The sequence below is a fragment of the Halichondria panicea genome, chromosome 7, assembly GCF_963675165.1.
Source record: "Halichondria panicea chromosome 7, odHalPani1.1, whole genome shotgun sequence".
Classification (NCBI taxonomy): domain Eukaryota; kingdom Metazoa; phylum Porifera; class Demospongiae; order Suberitida; family Halichondriidae; genus Halichondria; species Halichondria panicea.
Window position 1 is genome coordinate 3,178,113 of NC_087383.1, and position 18,496 is coordinate 3,196,608.

Below are 18,496 nucleotides of genomic sequence, written 5' to 3' on the forward strand. Positions count from 1 at the left end.
ATTATGCATTAAATTTGTCAACAATTATAATTATATGATGCAGCATGCAAGTTAACAGGATTAGACAACATCACATGAGTACGTACGTATATACAGCAACACATACACGAAAGAGACGACACTCTTACAGTAGTTTTTTTGTCTACTTGGGCATTGAAAAAACTCTGAAAAGCTACTACACAACAAAACTCACATACAAACAGTTGCTACATAACAGTGTAGTCCAGACAACAATAATTCAAAAGTTATCACAAGTCATCGTTGGTGATGGCACCAACTTTGAGTGCATCTTTGGCCTTCCCTTTAACAGGGTTTGCCGCTTTTTTTGTGGGGGCAGCTTTAGGTGTGGCCTCTGAGGCTAGACCTACTGAGCCGTCGGGTTTCTTCCAGAGGAGCTCCTCGTTGATCCTGTCCACACACATCTCCATGTATCGATACTGTATAAGGGCGGACACACAGCCGTGAGCACATGGAGAGCAAACAGCATTAATGTTTAAATGTTCAAAGGCTCTAGGGCTGCATTCAACTGTTACAGTAGGAAGTCACAACAAGCTTCCTAATTAACTTAGTAAGGTTCCTATTACCTACAGGAGTTCATTATGTTAGCTGATCTAATAACACAAGTAATGAATAAAATGTAAGAGAGATGGCCGCTTACATACATTGTACTATATATATACCAGACATACATTTGAGAATAATCGAGTGGTGCAGATTATAAAGCAGAGACAGCTCTAAGGTGTGCTTACATAAGGAGAGAAGACCTTGACCCATCTCGGCTCCTTGCCTTCTCTGGAGTACTGGAAGGTGAAGGCGGCCTCCTCAAGATCAGCCTCGTAGTTCGATATCATGTTCCAAGTGAACACGTGTTCCTGGCTCTCAAGCATGCCTGCAATGCAAAGAGGGGGGGGGGGGGGGGATTACAGTATGTTGGTAAAAGACCATTTTACAGCCTACTTATGACTTACGTGGTTTGTACAAATATACAAAAATTGGAATGTATATGAAATGATTAGATCGTGTGCATGAGGTATCTATGTGTTATAATAGTGTCCCAAAGCTCGAGGGATGAGGGACACTATGTGATGTATGTATGTTCTTATTAGCTGCATTATTAGATATTACTTTACATGCATTACGCATGCGTTGTGTTGCACAAGACCTCATGTTATACACTGAACTCAAGCTAAAGTGTCTTCTAGTATTTAGCTTAATCGGGAGTTAGCCTAAGACAAACACAACACACTATAACCATAGATACAGAATTAACTGCTTTAACTTGAACCAGTACATACAGTACACGTGCATGTATGTGTATACTGTTAATTCATGGAGAGAACTAACCTTCTTTAGTGCATGCCTTCAGTTTGAGACTGTCCAATCCGATGGTGACCATCACATGGCCAGCCTTGCGTGCATCACATGCACAGTGCGGGAACTGGATAATGCTATAGTCTGATAGCGTCTGAGCAAGATCCAAGTACTGTGTGTGTGTGTGTGTGTGTGTGTGTGTGTGTGTGTGTGTGTGTGTGTGTGTGTGTGTGTGTGTGTGTGTGTGTGTGTGTGTGTGTGTGTGTGTGTGTGTGTGTGTGTGTGGTAGTTGTGAGTACATGTGTGTGGGGGAGAGTTGTCACTTGTGTGTGTGTGAGTGTGCAGTGTGTGTGTGTATGGGAGGTGACAGAGATACATGTACATGCATGCATGTGCAGTGATTGCCTGCAAGAACTTTATTTTGAAAACATCACCTACAACACCATCGTCAACATTGAAAGCGTACGGTACCTACTGTAGATTAAATTAAAGGCTTCTGATCAAAATAATGTACACTAGCTAGCTTAAACATACATGAGTACATTATATACATAACACGTGTACAGAGAACCTCGAATATCCGGACACCTTGGTTCCAGAGGCAGGCCAGATAACTAAATAATGCCAATAATCGCATAGATAAAAAAACGCCTTGATCCACCCACTTAATATTTGATAAACAGCGTGCACATTAATTTTAGTGCATGTGGGCGTCCGTGCTACGCAGAAGATAAACATGCCTGTGCCCATGGTAACAGCTGTTAATTGCGCAGGGACATGCTCATTTTTAGAGAAAGTTTCGAGGTTCTACTATTTGTAAATACCTAACACATGTACCTGTTGTTTCTTTCCTTGTGATTTGAGAGTCTTTAGTTGAGAGAGAGAGTCTCCGGCCGTTGCCTTGCCCTTGTTGACATCCTCAACAGCCTGTGAAGGGAGGGGGTGGTGATGAGAGATGGAGAGGGTGGTGATGAGAGATGGAGGGGGTGGTAATGAGAGATGGAGGGGGTGGTGATGAGAGATGGAGGGGGTGGTGATGAGAGATGGAGGGGGTGGTGATGAGAGATGGAGGGGGTGGTGATGAGAGATGGAGGGGGTGGTGATGAGAGATGGAGGGGGTGGTAATGAGAGATGGAGGGGGTGGTGATGAGAAATGGAGGGGGTGGTAATGAGAGATGGAGGGGCTAATAATACATGTATGTAGTGATTAGTGCAGATGGTTTAGAGTGGTTTGTATGAGAGATTGACGAGGCTTATATTGAGTGTTTTAAGGAGTTATGAGTTGGGGAGGTTACGAGGGATTAAGGGTGTTATAAGCAGTGTTTAGGGGGTTACCAGGGATTGAGGGCGTGATGAGTGTTTAAAGGAGATATGAGATAAGAAATGAGCTCACCTGGTGATAGAAGAGGTTCTGTACAGTGTCATTGCTATTAGCAATGACCTCGTGTGTCCGAGAGAACAACCACTTGCGTAAGTGTATACACGATTCCCCGGACGAGTACTTCTGAACATACAGAATGTGTGGAAACTCTGTACTCTGCAGTTTACGATCTGAGGGTGAAGAAAACGTTGAAATGTGTCATACATTGTACACAATAGAAAGGTTCATGGATCTATTGAAGGATACAGCTGCCAGTATACGAGAGGTGGGACACATTACCAGACTCAGGAAATGAGTTAATGTGTACATGAATGCAGTACATATGTAGCTTACCAAAATCGTGTTCCAGTCTCTGAAACAGCGCAAAGTACTTCTTAGTCTCAGTAGTAAGCCCAACTTTGGCTGCTACAATCTATAGAATGAGCAGCAAGAGTCAACATTGTCAAGTATTATAGTGTCTTATTGCTGTACTTACCTCAAACACTTCTGGTGTTCTCGAGTGCTCGCTAATCGTTATCGTGATTAAAGTTCGATCTGGTAATGTGACTCGAAAATCAATTTTCTTCTCAGCAGCAGGTTCAGCTGCTTTCTTGACCTCTGCCCCTGACTTTCCACCTTGTGGTTTCTTGAGCTCTAGGAAATCTTGAAGCAGATCACTCTCGAATATAACCCTAGCAGAGCACACTTTGTCGAGAAAATCTTCCAAACCTCTCCTTCTTGCGTCGATTTGCGTCTCATTGAGTGCGAAAGGTCGTTTTCCAGGCAACTTGGGGAAAATGAAGTCACTGAATTGACGTTTCAGCTGTGTGTGTGTGTGTGTGTGTGTGTGTGTGTGTGTGTGTGTGTGTGTGTGTGTGTGAAAGGTGGGGTAGTAAGTGTGTGTGGGTGTGTATGTGTGTTGTGTGGGTGGGTGTGTGCGTTGTGTGAATTAGAATATGACTGTACAGTCTAGAGTCAATTTACACGACATGTACGTAGCATAACTATTATCACTCAATTTTCAAACAAACACGTACACCACCATTACACAATAGTGAGCACACACAACATGTTGTACGTCCATTGATACTGACAAAGCTATTAACAGCAGCTACTGAATGCCCTCAACACGGCACCATACAAAGATCAATTTGTTGGCAGCTCTTTTGTCAACTTGACACTTTTCTAGCATCTACGAATAAGTGCAAATTTGAGAGAATAATCAATGCAATAATACACCAAAAATTACCTGATTGTAATGAAGTCAAAACTAACCTACTACAAGAGAAGCCAAAAACTAGCCACTTGTATGCTTACCCACATCTCAGACTGGCTCATGTACCAAAATTCCCCTTCACACCAACACACCCACTTACATTTGTATTCAAAGAGTCAAATTCTCGATACCTCCGAGTGACCAGCGTCTTGTTGGCCAGGTAGATACAGAAGCCCACGTACTCTTTCCCAGTCTCATCTGTTAGCTTCTTTGTGTCTGGCACAGAAACGGGTACCGAACGTCGCTCAAAATAGTCCATTGCCGACACTCCCCCGCTGCTGTCTGGTTCCAGTCTACGAGCCTCGTCCTCTGTCACGGAGATGACAAGTAGGTTGACCTCTTTGCCACTGTTACGAATGAGCTGCACTACCAGCTGATGTTCGGCACCCTCCACACTCTGACCGTTACTGTGTGTGTGTGTGTGTGTGTGTGTGTGTGTGTGTGTGGTGTGTGCAGTCTATAAAGTGAAAGAATTCATCACGTTGCGGCTAGCCTCTAACTTAAAAAAATGCTCTAAAACAACACTACACAATGGTGTATACACGTATAAATATCCTAGACAAAAATGCAGGTACATTTTTTTTCGAGAGATACATATCTCACCGGTGATACTTTCATTACATAGTTATGTTCTCACTCCCCCCAACCCCACTCACACTTCAAGAATCCTGTCACCGACCACAAGCCCCGCCTCCTCAGCTGGACCACTCTCCAGCACCTGACTGATGTACTGCATGGGAGCATACAGATCTCCAGCGATGGACTTGAGCTGACCTCCCTCACTGACTTGACCTCTCACATTAAACCCAAAGCCCTGTTGGTTCTTGACTACCTTCACCAGGTGGGGTCCCTTGTCACCCCCCACGTCCACTGAGCCATCACTATTCTCTTGCGACATGTCCAAGTCTGTAGAAGAGGACAGATGTAAGCTTGATCTCATTTATTTTACAAGCTTACCTTTTTGTTTAGTTTTGCAAGACCCAGCGATACGCGATACTGTACTGGTATATAAAACTTTAATGGTACCACGCCCCTTCCATTTTGTAACATGTGACAGGAGGTCAAAGATCACAAACAGAGGGGCGTGGTGAACCACACGTGTAGCACAAACAGTGTTTTTAGCTGCAGTTAATAATATCATACCTCTAGAAAGCCACCATGAAGTTTGCAGCCCTCAACAAGGAGGCCTCTACTAGCTCTGTGCTTTCCACTCCTTCAGGGAAGGGAGGAAGACCAACTCTGGAGGCTCAAGTGAGATATACAGTTTTTAAAAATATACATATTCTAGATCTTGTACATGTATACATTGAATAAATGCTTGATCAATAATGTTCTATGGCAGGCATTGATCACTAAATTGGGTGTGTAATCCACACAAGTGACTTGGAGCGGCAGGGCTTGTACAGTATTACATAATTATGTTATCAGAGGAGGTAGGACATGCGTGCCTCACTTTAGCAATTAGCCTCTGTAATAACGATGAGCGTGGGTGGATAATCGAGGTACGTGTGTCATACCTCCTCTGATATGTTATTTTATATGAGGAATGAGTATAATTATACTTGCATTGATGCCTACTCAATTCTGCAATTGAAGTTTTTGTCTATTGTTTTAGTTGTTGTGTAGTTTGTGAAAGTGTTAGCCTCGAAACTGAATAATCCCTCTATCTATAATTATATCCTCTGCTCACAGGAGTCTGCCTGTCTAGAGCTCTACCACTCAGCCATACGTCTGCAGCAAGATGGTGACCTCGCTCAAGCTAAGGGGATCTATCGGGAGATCCTAGAGTCTGAATTGATGGAGGATGTGGGCGGAGCTTCACAGCACACCACCCTCTCCAAGCTCAAGTATCTGGTGTACAAGAACATGGCCGCTATAGCACGAGAGCAAGGAGACCTCTCAGCAGCTGTAGATTCTTACATTGAGGTGGGGGAGGGGTTAATTAAAATTTCTTTATGCAGGAGTGCTATAATTACTAACAGTGAATTTTATATTAAATCACCCGTTCATAGTATTCAGTAGAACTTTACATTTTGCTCATGGAATGATTAACTCCACATGTCATGCAGGCCTCCACAATCGACACTAGTGATGTCACAATGTGGTGTCAGCTAGCGTCAGCGTCGTCATTGCTAGGCAACCTCCTATTGGCTCGAAAGGCACTAGAGTGTGCGATGGAGTGCAACGCTCGCCACTGGCCTGCTCTGGAGGCTCTGACCACAGTGCTGTTTGCACTGGGAGACTACTTATGTGAGAACTGTTTGTAGTGATCATAATAATAAATTATCTTAATATGAATTTCCCTGGGTGCCACACTATACACTAGGCAAGCCCACCATCCCCCAATGACAAATGGCGAAATGTTGAAATATATTATCTTTACAGTAGCTTTAATGATCAATATCCAATTTTGAGAAGCAGTGTACACGGTGTGACTATTAATTTTGTCTCAATCTTTATGCAGCGTGTATGCTTGTAATCAAGAAGGGATTGGATTTGGACCCTAATTTTCCAAGAGGTAAAGTTTTCCTTTCGTTTCTAGTGTGGTTGATGCTGGAATGTTATCTGTAGGTGTGGTCTACCTGCGTCATATTTCAGAACATTGTTCGGACCTCATTAGTCAATCTGTACTGGTCCCTCTCCAGATGTGAGTTAGCAATTATTATTATTATGCAATACAAATAATACTGTACATTGAACTCTGTAATAACTTTTTTAATTGTGGAGGCCTATACATAGAATCAGGAGTACTTAATTCATGTACTCCTGATAGAATATTGGGACCGTCCATCGTAAAATATTCTAGAGAGATATACACGTCGCCGTAGTTCAATGTACATGTGTATATACTTAGGCGGTATGTGCATGTACATCATGTCATTCAACTGTATTGTAACAGCTTCAGTGTGTAAATATTACCTCCCCCTAGTCACCTTATGAAGCCGAGCCCACCTGGTGGCGAACGGTTCTTGAAGGAAGCCTCGACTCTACAAGAGAGGAGGAAGAGCTTACAGAGTGTGGAGGTGCTCCCTGAGGATATCATCCCAGCAAAGAAGATGGCTACTCTCACGTAAGTACCAACTAATTAGCTTGTGATGCGTTTATATTTTTATCTCTATACTAATTATGCAGAATGTACAACCTGGCCAACAGTCTACTGTCACTGTACAAGCAATGCAAGGAGCTGTCGAAATCTAAAGTACGTATAATTATTACGTGAATGCTATAGCATCATGTTTATAGCAGTCACCTTTGGGCAGACGAAACATTGTTTGATAATAATTATAGGCAGCCTGCTAACACAGCTCCAAACACATACAGTGGATGCTTTGAGACTATCAATATAGCTCTCTTAGTTCACCAGTATTTTAGACAGTGAATGTATTATAGGGTGGCGCAGTAGAGACATGCTTTTACTGTACTAACACCACCCGACAGTGGGTTCCTTAAAACCATACATATAATTATACAGACTGTATTACAGTAATGTGCATAATAATTACGATTTGTATACTTTCTATTTTCTATTTTAACACTATAGGCAAGCTACATTGTCCGGATTGACACTACCTCTCTGGTTGGTGAAGCACGACCTATTGAAGACTCTGCATCGTCAGCACAATCCTCCCCTGTAAAGAAACTACAACCTATTTCAGAAAGTCCAGAAGTGGGTGTGTCAGGAGATGGTGTCGAGGAGGGTGGGGTGAGGAAGGAGACTAAGAGACGTCTGTTGGAAGAGTTGGAACCATTCGCTCCTAAGAGACGCTCTTCTAGAGTAAGTTTTTATGTACGTGCACATCGTGTAATTCCATGGAACATTAAGTACTCTTGACTACCATTAACGATTATGCATCTTTGCAAAAACACTTAAAACGTATTTTGACCGCTGCAGGTAAAAGCCAAGAGTACACCCACCCCAATGCTACTAAAAGGTCAGAGCCACTTCCCAACACTCAGCAAGTTCATTCCTGTTTGGCTGGAATTATCCAACTTACCCGAGCTTAGTTCCCTCTCTCCCCTCAAGAAACTACAAGATGACACCCAAAGGTACTCAACCGGAGAAAAGCTGCTTGCATTATCTGACTCCACCCTCCGATTAAGTGAGCCTCAAGTCGTCAAAGATTTCGTTAAAGAAAGCGAAGAAAATTTCGGTATTCTCGATTTGTTGCAGCGATTTTTACTGTTTTTATCGCGACGTTATGACCATAAATGGTGTGATGCCCCATTCCCTGTAGTGAAACTGTATACAGATCTTTACGAGTGTCTTCATCCACACATCACACTACCTTCTAGTTACTGTACTATGGAAGATGCTCAACAACCAAGCTTTAAAAACATGGCCACAGTTGCCATGTGCTATCTCGAGACGTATGTAGACTGTGCTTCGCATAAAAGAGGGAGTAAAAAAAGTTCCCTAGTCGATTCTTTGGGGTCTGGTGTTTCTCTCTCAACTCCGAAATGCTTCACAGAGTGTTCCAACTTCATGAGTCACTGTGCAGGACTAGTTGGGGAGTCGGGCAAAGAGACAGTGCAGTTTGCTCTGCGCTACGTTTGGTGGAAGGTGAAATGGAGTATGCTCAATTCGGACAATTCCACGGCAACTAGTTCGCTGCGCCAGTGTGAGAGGATGCTTGAGGCTCACTCTACTGTGTTAGGCGGAGCTGTGGCTGTGTGTCTACCCAATATCAGCGATGGACCTCTCATTTCTCTTGGTGAGTGCATAGACTATTGTTTTTGGTGCATGCTTTCCTTAATTGATCATACTTAATGTATATACATGAACTCTTGTATATAAATCTATAGCTGCCTATCCAGTTTCAAAAACATTTGAAGGCGGGTTTAGTGCTTAAAACCCGCACTTGTTATACCTTAGTTGTAAATCACATGATGTACTGCATGTATAAAGAAATTAATTTTAGTACGTGTATGCAAACAATTTTCTCTTCAGATGAGGTGCGTGATAAGATCAAGCAGTTGGAGCAGTGCGTCTCAATGAATGAGATTCACGACCTGTACAAGAGCTGTGAGTACTCGGCCGTGGTGGATAAGCTCCTCCCACTATTTGACGAAGACCCAGACCCTCCTATTGAGGTATGAGCCATCGCATAAATCCCCCCTCACACACACATACACATTTCTTCCCTTTCACACACACAACAGTTTATTATTGGTCGAGAAAAGGCCCCCTCCGAAGAAAAGAGCAGTCTTTCTCTCCTCCTTTCCTGCCTCGTCCAGCTTGGTCGTTTCCGCGCCTGCCTTGAAATGGCACTACAAGCCACGTTCACTCTATTGTCACAGAATACTCCCGGCAACGAACAGTGGGCAGCTGCTCTCAAGGAGATGTTTGTTACCATTGACGATTGTCTACCACCAGTAGAGGAACAATCTGACAGCTCAAAGGAATATTTACCGCAAAATAGTGAAACGAGCAAACTTAGTGGAGTCAATGTTGAAACAGAAAGTACTGAGCAAATGGAGACAAACAAAGAAGATGCTCAATTAGAAATGGGCAATGAAATAGTTTCAAGAAAGGACCTGTTGCGTGTGTGTGACCAACGTCTGCTGAAGAGGCTGTTTATGTGTGTGATAAAGACGCTGGACCTTGTGGCGGACATGGCTGACTCCCCACTACTGATCACTCTACCAGTGGCCATCACTTGGAAGGTCTTCTACACTCTAATGGCATGGTGAGCAAGTGCTATTATAACGATTGTACATGTATATTATCGGATTACAATTAATGCAGTTACTTAATTTGTAAACTATCTGATCATAATTTTTAAATGTCGTCATTAAATTGAGATTCTTGTCCCATAGCGAATGGGAGGCAGGCGTTGGATTAGTCCCGCTGCCACCCGCTGATGAAACTGAGGACCCCCTGGCTACATCCACTCCACTCGAGCCCATGGAAGTAGTATTTAATGCGTCATCACAGGAGGCAGCAAAGAAGACAGAATCTGCCGGGAATGATCAGTCGATGGACACTAGCTCAAGTGGCTCTCTTTCTATAGTTACAGCTACTGTTACAAGTATAGCAAGTTCTGAGTCTCCGCAAACACCCACAGTCTCTATGGCGAACATTGTCACAGGTGATCTACCACTTCCCAGTAATCCTGTCACTTGTCAGCAGTCATATTCTCCTCCAATCGACATGCTTACAACTGCACCCGTTACAACTACCTCACAAACAGTGAATATTTCAAACTCATCATCTTCGCCCACTATGCAATTGATTCCAAATAGTGCCCACCCCACACCCTCCTCAACAACTGCATCAGTGCTGTCGTCAGTTCCTAATAGTACCAGCTCCACCTCCGCCACGACCACCCCCTGTCCATCGTCAGTCCAGTCGACCCCCAGCAAATCACCCCCGGACACAACGAGAGATGAGCTGCCCCCCACATTGAGATTCCTTATTGAAGCTCATCAACACCTGGGAAGGTTAATTAATGGCGTTTATGAGAATTTATACATGTTCTTATTAATCCCCAAGTAGAACCCTTGCTGCCCAATAATTAGTACATGTACAGTATACATATGCGTATATACGAAGACGATGTATTTAGTGGTACATGTAGTTGTGTATATTATAGTGGCTATTGGTCAGAATGAGATAGTTAGAGTTCAGTTATAAGTTATATACAGTACAGTACATTAATTGTGTGTGACTACTGGTAAAGGTGGCTTAATTGATAGTGTCCCTTGGTGTACAGGATGGGATGGTGCTGTAAGGAGAGAGGGTTGTTCCTGCACCTGAGTGTTAGCACACTACGCAATGAGCTCAAGCACCTGCTCAAACTACCCACCAAACACAGAGAGGTGGGTCTAAAGTAGGAGATAAGCGTAACATGTAGTTATAAGTATAGACTAAGATTGTATTGCCCAATTTATAATTATGTTAAGATGGTTCTAAAAAATGTTTTGTACAGTAATTAACGTATTGTACTGAGTAATGAATAATAATTGTCATTTCTGGTACATGTAACTTGTTACGTACATGTACATGTATATGCACATAATTATATTGTTTGTATCTGTGAACTTTACATTATACTATTTTGTTCTCGTGCTCTGTAGATGCTTCTGATTGAGCTGGAGCAATGTTACTACTGTCTCTATGGCCACCCTCACAAGAAGGCCAAGGCCCGGGGTATAGCTGAACACAACTCTCCTCAGGTTAACAGACCATTATCGTACAGTAATTAAGACACGCCAACTGAACAATTATTATGAATGTCTATGAACGTGGCTTAAGTAATTTTGTGGGGTATGTGCTACAGTACATAGAATATCTTCGTAACGGACATTTTTGGCGAAGGTGGCCTTTGTTTAGCAGGGTTTCATCTAGTGGGGGGGGAGGCTGGGGTGAACCTTCCCCCCCAAAATTTTTGTATAATAATGACATCATCACATTAGTACTGTCTATGATGTGCAATATGTAACTAGATCTACTGTGATGTACTAGCATGTAATAGGGGGTGTGGTCAACAAATGTGGGAGTGGCCAAACAATTGGCGGCGTGCGTAAACCTTCCCCCCCCCCAAACTTTTAATCCTAGATGAAACCCTGGTTTAGGAGTTGTTTTCTACATCAACTATTCATTTAGGACCTGGGTGCCTATTACAATTAGGCTTTCTTCAGGTTTGTCCGTTAGAAGGTTCCACAGTACTTAATTAATCTCCGCCTCCCTCCCCAGATACCCCTGACTTGGGACACTGCTCTGACGCTCATCGAATACTTCCATCCCTCACCTCTTCCCACCATTGATGACACCAAGGCATCTCAAGTCACCCCAGAGGTGTGAAGATGTACAGGGATTTCCCCCATCATGTGTAATTAGTCTAGTTTAAAATGGAGAATTTCTACCAGCTATGCTTTCTACTATGCAATTTGTCGGCTATAATAGTGCTTGAGAATGCACCAGATGCCATCTCAGACAGTCAAAATTGGCACGACACAGATGTCCGGCTTGGCCCCAAATTTTTCCCTAAAACCAGTTTCATTAATGTCACGTACTGACTCTCTCCCTTCCTCCCCATGCACAGCTCGTCTCTCTCTACAAGAGGATTGTCAGCATACTGCCACAGCACGGGAAAGGTGAGTGAATCTATAGCCCTGCATGTGATGCTTGTAAGTGATGCTTGTAACAAAATTAATGAAGACACATGTATACACTGTACAACAATTTTTGGAACCACCATGGTTATATGATAGCAGAAGCACAGTTGTCCTTTAATTAGTATGTGTTCTTTGCTCTGAATGTAGTAATACTGCGCCTGTTGCTATAGTGATCTCTAAAGAGGACTTGAGTGGTCTAATTGATGGCACCTGCACTGACTCCATGATTGTGCGACTGTCCCCTCACCAACACACGACCACCATGGCCGAGGTCTGTTACCTCCTGGCTGATGACGCCCTCAAGAGTGGCTACAACAAGTATGTGTATGTCTGTTGTAAAATACACGTTTTTTTGGAATTCTGGATTTTACTATTCATTGCGACTTAAACTAAAACCACTATCAGGGTGTCATGCAGGATTCTAGACCAGTGTCCACTTAATGTAAATGTTTGGAAGGCGCTATACGCCCTAATTAACCGGGTGCCTGAAGCAAAAAACAAATCAATGTTGACATGCTTTGTTTCAACACCACCTCCTTCTCAGCAATGCTGTCCAGCAGTACCAGCAGAGCCTGTGTTACTGCCCTGACCAGTTTACCTCATGGGCGGGGCTTGCTCTTGCCCGCACCAGGAAGATTGTTGAGAGGCTCAACATGGTGAGGGAACTGTAACTGCCTCTGAAATTTTATCTCTCCAGTGCCCGATTAAATGGTACTGTGTACAGTATCCGGTAGCCTAAGTAAATTGACAACTCTTGTACGAAATGTGTAAAGTTTAATTGCTTACTCACTGTGTACAAGCAACCTTGGTACTACATGTAAGTGCTTTATAACAAAGCGTCTTATTAGAAACTTTCTGTATGTGATCAATAGTAGTTGTGATTTAATTGATATTCTTTCAGAGGGATGTCAAGTCGGGGATGGAGAGATATGTGCTGAAACAGACTGCAGCCACAGTGAGGTGCTACGAGAAAGCCGTCTCCCTCAACGAGAAGCACTGCTTTGTTATAGAAAAGGTATGCCTTAATTAGGTTTTGATTTTGTACACGTGTACGTGTGTCTGTAACATACACATTTCCTGTGCTCGTCTAATTTGTATGTGAATGATGTGTGCGTCCTTAAAATTAATTAGTCATTTTTCAAAACAAATTTTACTTTGAAACCATTCAGTGATGACACTTCACCCACCCACTCACTCACCCACCCATGCACACACACAGTTTGGATTCTTCTGCTACATGATCCAGGCCTTCTCCTCTCAGATCCTCAACCAGTCGGAGCTGTACCTACTCAAAGACACCCACTCCTGGGCGTCAGACTCTCTCGGGGAGATGCTGTTGCTCGCTAAGAAGTGCTTCACTCAAGCTCTAGCTCTCAAGGGATCCAAGCACTCTGAGCCGTGGTTGTATCAGCTCATGCTTGGCAAGATAGGTTGGAAACTCTCTCAGCCTTTTGAAGAGACGATCAAGCTTTTAATCGAGGTGAGTTAATTGTTGTATAGCTATTTAGCTGTAGTCGCTATTCGTCGATGGCTATAGCTCGAACTTTTGTAGCTTTTCCACGTTGTAGCCGTGTTAATGATGAATCCTAACGCATCAGATTTTTCCATTCTAAGTTATTAACGATGCTCTAGTTTGTTCTCGCTTGTTTGTACAGTCCTGTGAGGGTCTCCATAGAGATGAAGCTGGTTACCCTGACTATGTAGAGCTGTCTGCCAAGTACCATGCTCTGGAAGCCATTGAGGTGAGATAGTACATATACACTAACTCCACCCGTCTGTACTTCAGTTTAATACATGTATGTATGCGTGAATCAGCCCCATTTTTTCATATATAATTGGTGAAAATTTCGAATTATTCCCCCTTAAAAATTCCTTGCTATACTACATATCCTTCATTTCTTGCATTGTACACGTAGGCTCACTACCAGCTGCACACATACATCCTGAAGACTCTCCTCAAACGAGCCAAGGAGGGTGTGGCAACGAATTCCTCCGCTGAACAATGCCTCAGGAACTATAACTCACGTCTTGATTCTCTCCCCCTCACCCCTGTCAGCTACCCCGGCGTGTGGACCTGGGTGACCTCTCTCGTTGACAAGGCTATCGAGGTTAGAACTAGTAACGAGAAACCAAGGCAAAATGAAGACCAGAATAAACGTTTCGTCGAAGAAGAAAAAAAGATAAGTGAGTTGCAGTCGATTGACAAACCTGTTGTCACCACAGCAAGTACAACAGTTACTGTACAGGACACAGAGGAGAAAAAGGTCTTCCCAGCTGTTTCCCTCTACAGTCTCTTCTCTAAATCTCCTCTAGATAACACAGCAGAAGAATCGTGTACCACCAAACCTTGCCTAGCAGCTGGCCCTCGTTCTGAACCTGTCACAAAGAAGCACTTTGGATGTGTGGACGCTGATCTGCTCAAGAAGAGTCTCTACGGAATTGCGGTGTGTAGTATGAGGTGCCCGGCATATTTCAAGTCGTTGTATCGAATGGCAGCCACGTGTTTTGAGATGGGACTAGCCAGAGAGAGCCGGGAGATTCTATTAGGGCCACTCCCGAGTGCTTTGGTGGAGCAGCAAGAGAAGCTACTACCTCTGTTTGCCCTCAAGCCTAACTTCTTCTCTGTGAGTGAACATTGTAACATGGATGCATTGTTAGTGATACAATTAATACACACAGTGGTGTATAGCAATGCACTCTCTAAGGACAATTTCATGTATATTTTGGTGCAATAATTAAGAGTTACCGTATATGCTCGATCAGAGGCCGCTCTTGTATAAAGGCAGCACTTATATAGTAGCCTCCCTTGCAAAATGAAACATTTAGTAGCCGCCCTCAACTAGTAGCCTCAGTGAACTTTGACTCTAGCATTTCTGCACGTGGCAGCCAAAAAAATTATTAATACTTGTATTAGAATTATCGCCATGTTTCCCTCTACAATATTTTCTCTAAAGCTTCTCTAGATAAAAACTATAGACGAATAGTGTACGAGTGAGAACCTTGTCTCACACCCACACATACATGCAGAACATGTGGCAGATACCGACGGAGGAGATCAATCGTCCTGGCAACTTCTCCACCCATGCCCGGCGCAACCTCGACCTCTTACTGGATGTTCTAACTCGTCTCTCCGATGTTCATTCCCTTTCTTACCTTGCTCAGCACTTGAAGAGCAAGCCGGACACCACTAGACAGTACATGAGGGACAACGAAAGAGCCTTCATCTTTAAGAAGGTATGTACATGTACAGTACATGAGTTGGTGAACTACATGTAGTACGCTTAGAAAAGATTCATAATAAATTATAGCCTATAATGATATCCCTATAGCGGGGTAATTTTCAAATTTTCGTATGAACTGCCCAATTAAATATTTTGTATTCGTACGTATTACATTAATAAAAAAAATTATAACGCATTTTAAAAATGTCTTGCTTGCTACCATTAATCGTAGTGGCATAATTAATTAAGACACATTCTGTTCCAGTAACTGTACGTACAATGTATAGGCCAACTAGCTAATTTAAGGTGCCCAATGGACCATCATTATTTCAAATTTACTCCCACAGGCAGTTCGCTGTGCTGTTCAGGCATTGGCGTCAACAACATCAAGTGTGACCTCCCTGTCCCAAGAAGAGGTGAGCTGTACAGTTTAGTTAACTTTATTTTAATAATCTCAAAAACTACATTACTGTATGTGCATTCTCTGATGCTATCTCAACCCGATAATAATATTGTGCTTTTATTGGTTTTAAATGTTGTGTGTATATATACAATGTACTTTTTTATGGTTCTGTTCACTATACGCCTGCCTAATGGTCTTGCACACACGCTCTGTTCACTATACGCCTGCCTAATGGTCTTGCACACACGCTCAGTTGGTTCTGTTCACTATACGCCTGCCTAATGGTCTTGCACACACGCTCTGTTCACTATATGCCTGCCTAATATGGTCTTGCACACACGCTCACAGTTGAGGAAGCTCCAAAGTGTTGCATCATCCCTCAAGCCACTCTCAAAGCTGTGCTCACCCAAACTTACCAAGGTAAGAAGAGATTACATGTACCTTTATAACCTAGGGCTACTCGTAGCAATATTATGCAATAGTTGCAGAAAATGTAGATGTAAAATATTAGCACTTCAATTAAGATGGTCTGGAATCTGTAATGATTATCCACTTTGTTGCTATAGGTCGTACGATTAACGAAATGTCATTGGGGCGTCGCCCGGTTTCTGTGAAACTTAACACCCACATGTATCTTTCATTCACGCCCTACATTATTCTACTACGAGTGTCCATTACTAATGTGTTTAACCCACACAGGATGTTGATGCAATCATTGAGCGTATAAAGACAGCCATTGTCCCCACCTCCCCACCACGCACTTCCCAAGACAAAGTCGACAAGACTCCCCCAAGCAATGAGAGAACGCCCCCAAGCACTCTGGCAGCAACTGAGGAGTCAGTTAGCAACAAGACCGGTACTAAGGGGACAGTTTCAAGCATGTCTATAAATAAACTGTTAAAGCCAACTATTAACATGGAGAAACTGCTTTGTAGTACAGACAGAGAACATGAAAACACATGACCTGCACACATATAAATTGCACATGTCATGTGTGTGTTGTTGGTTCTCCTTATACATCATCCCATAACAATAATCATCATTAATTTTATTCACGATATTTTTGAACATGCCTGCATGAGATTGAGAGGTCACAATAGATATATTGCTTGGTTGTATAACGCAAGTGTCGTGACATGTGTGATAATAAATAGTATACAATAGTAGTTAGAGTGAATTTAAATGCCATTGATTAATTAAGAAACTAAAACACCATAATTGCATGACATACAAGAGAGAAGTTCAAGCATTGATTTGCTGCTGAATCCTCATGGCCACCATTTTCTCGATCCTCCTCTGTCTGAGGTAGACAATGGCGTAGGCTAGAGCTCCCAGTGAGAATGCACTACCCTCAAACAGCCAGAACATTCTCGTCTCAAACGGGTGAGGCGTGTAGTGACAGCTGCACAGGAAACATTAGGGGAACTCATCAATCATAAGTTCATTTCCTTCCATGCATGTATAGTGCACATTCTAATATTACACTTCCTTTTTTAAGGAAGGATACCACCCCGTATCTATGCAACAATAATTTCACAGTTATGACAATGAAAGGAAATGAGTGCAGCCAAAGTAGCACATGTTGCGAGTTATGCTTGCCAAACATCCTTGGGGACATGTACATACTTGGGTAAATTAAAACAAATTAAGTGCCTGTATGTATATGTGTGTGAAGTTTTCTGTGTACACACAAATCCCAAAACTTACCTGATAAAATGTTCTTGTTTGGTGCTTGGACAGTAGGCGTGTTGCTTGTAGCCAGTCCTCAAGCACTCTCTTTGTTGCCTCCCCTAAACAAAGAAACAAGAGGCAGTATAACCTATAGTCCAAACAGAGCACAACGGTTGCATGGGTTACATTTTAGTACTCAATGCCATAATTACAGTGTATAAAAACAAAGTGTTAATTCAGACAAAACAAACGTACATGTAGATGTGTGTGTACTGATAGTAGCTCACCATGTCAAATCTCGAACAGGGCTTGCACTTTCCTAGTGGGTAGCAATTACAACTCTCACTTCCACAACTTGTTGCTTCATCTGCAAAAACAATGCACAGTCATCAAAAGTAAAAAATTACCCACAATCTATATGCATTGGTCAGCTTTTAAGCCCCTACGATTTCCCCCTTCAAATTAAAGAGATTCAAGATGCCCCTCTACATCACATGGTTGTGTGATACAGTCACATGCCTATCATCAAACAGACAATGACGTACTTGAATTAATCATCATTTTCTGTGAGGATACGTCAGATTGAGGCTTGTTGTCAAGGAGATGGTTTGGAGACTCAGGGCTTGCTGCACTGATGCTGGCAGATCTGCCTGGCTTCACTAAGAGCATTACCCTGTGTGTGTGTGTGTGTGTGTGTGTGTGTGTGTGTGTGTGTGTGTGTGGAGGGGGGAGTCAATTAATACCACCCCCGGTGACAGCTATGAGGTCGAGGCTCAATAAATCACTATCATCATGATCTAGTCTATGAGGTTCATCTCATTTTAATACTGTCAATATCATACAGTACACAAGGTAGCTACAAAATCACTTACACTAGCATCCATACTAAGCTTCTTGACAGAGTGATGCCGTCCAAAGTGATCCGTCTGGGCAAACAAAATGGGCAACCACAAGAAAAATGATCAGGGGCCATCTTGAATGTAAGTATCTAATGGTAGGTTTTCGATCTTGTTCAGAATACTGCGACAATACTACTAATTTATTCTGAGAGCTCCCAACTTATAATTATGATTTTTGCCTACTCAGCAGATGATGTAACCTTAGAGTTAGAGGTAGTTACGTAATATAGCGTCACA

At 42.8% G+C, this 18,496-nt stretch overlaps 3 protein-coding genes across 3 annotated transcripts; 1 reads left to right on the top strand and 2 right to left on the bottom strand.

The window, feature by feature from the left end:
* Positions 1 to 8: 8 nt before the first annotated feature.
* On the bottom strand, positions 9 to 5,012 carry LOC135338392 (sorting nexin-27-like). The gene is made up of 10 exons (XM_064534504.1): positions 4,905 to 5,012; positions 4,604 to 4,853; positions 4,048 to 4,354; positions 3,168 to 3,494; positions 3,026 to 3,104; positions 2,705 to 2,862; positions 2,149 to 2,238; positions 1,345 to 1,483; positions 750 to 889; positions 9 to 437 (listed from the first exon to the last, which is right to left on the bottom strand). The coding sequence occupies exons 2-10, from the start codon at positions 4,843 to 4,845 to the stop codon at positions 249 to 251; spliced, it is 1,671 nt and encodes a 556-aa protein (XP_064390574.1). The 5' UTR covers positions 4,846 to 4,853; positions 4,905 to 5,012; the 3' UTR covers positions 9 to 248.
* On the top strand, positions 5,008 to 17,094 carry LOC135338390 (calcineurin-binding protein cabin-1-like). Its single transcript, XM_064534494.1, has 26 exons — positions 5,008 to 5,198; positions 5,640 to 5,873; positions 6,017 to 6,197; positions 6,412 to 6,465; positions 6,519 to 6,594; positions 6,877 to 7,017; positions 7,080 to 7,146; positions 7,489 to 7,722; positions 7,840 to 8,659; positions 8,896 to 9,038; positions 9,108 to 9,634; positions 9,765 to 10,388; positions 10,661 to 10,766; positions 11,025 to 11,123; positions 11,644 to 11,745; positions 11,993 to 12,044; positions 12,236 to 12,383; positions 12,610 to 12,721; positions 12,967 to 13,080; positions 13,285 to 13,545; positions 13,721 to 13,807; positions 13,982 to 14,689; positions 15,093 to 15,299; positions 15,634 to 15,702; positions 16,038 to 16,109; positions 16,389 to 17,094. Exons 1-26 carry the CDS (start codon positions 5,106 to 5,108, stop codon positions 16,650 to 16,652), a joined length of 5,595 nt encoding a protein of 1,864 aa, XP_064390564.1. The 5' UTR covers positions 5,008 to 5,105; the 3' UTR covers positions 16,653 to 17,094.
* Positions 16,726 to 18,440, bottom strand: LOC135338396 (uncharacterized). The gene is made up of 5 exons (XM_064534507.1): positions 18,233 to 18,440; positions 17,906 to 18,033; positions 17,648 to 17,727; positions 17,397 to 17,479; positions 16,726 to 17,091 (listed from the first exon to the last, which is right to left on the bottom strand). Exons 1-5 carry the CDS (start codon positions 18,331 to 18,333, stop codon positions 16,932 to 16,934), a joined length of 552 nt encoding a protein of 183 aa, XP_064390577.1. The 5' UTR covers positions 18,334 to 18,440; the 3' UTR covers positions 16,726 to 16,931.
* Positions 18,441 to 18,496: the final 56 nt, after the last annotated feature.

What these genes read in the sequence shown, in the direction of transcription:
- LOC135338392 (XM_064534504.1), bottom strand. Translation starts at nt 4,845, where the DNA reads ATGTCGCAAGAGAATAGTGATGGCTCAGTGGACGTGGGGGGTGACAAG. An exon ending in CACAAGGAAAGAAACAACAG is followed by an intron (nt 1,484 to 2,148) that starts GTACATGTGTTA and finishes ACACACACACAG; the next exon opens with TACTTGGATCTTGCTCAGAC. An exon ending in TCAAGGTCTTCTCTCCTTAT is followed by an intron (nt 438 to 749) that starts GTAAGCACACCT and finishes GCCCTTATACAG; the next exon opens with TATCGATACATGGAGATGTG.
- LOC135338390 (XM_064534494.1), top strand. Translation starts at nt 5,106, where the DNA reads ATGAAGTTTGCAGCCCTCAACAAGGAGGCCTCTACTAGCTCTGTGCTT. An exon ending in CTGTAGATTCTTACATTGAG is followed by an intron (nt 5,874 to 6,016) that starts GTGGGGGAGGGG and finishes CATGTCATGCAG; the next exon opens with GCCTCCACAATCGACACTAG. An exon ending in GTACTGGTCCCTCTCCAGAT is followed by an intron (nt 6,595 to 6,876) that starts GTGAGTTAGCAA and finishes ACCTCCCCCTAG; the next exon opens with TCACCTTATGAAGCCGAGCC.
- LOC135338396 (XM_064534507.1), bottom strand. Translation starts at nt 18,333, where the DNA reads ATGGCCCCTGATCATTTTTCTTGTGGTTGCCCATTTTGTTTGCCCAGA. An exon ending in AGCTTAGTATGGATGCTAGT is followed by an intron (nt 18,034 to 18,232) that starts GTAAGTGATTTT and finishes ACACACACACAG; the next exon opens with GGTAATGCTCTTAGTGAAGC. An exon ending in CCTGTTCGAGATTTGACATG is followed by an intron (nt 17,480 to 17,647) that starts GTGAGCTACTAT and finishes TTCTTTGTTTAG; the next exon opens with GGGAGGCAACAAAGAGAGTG.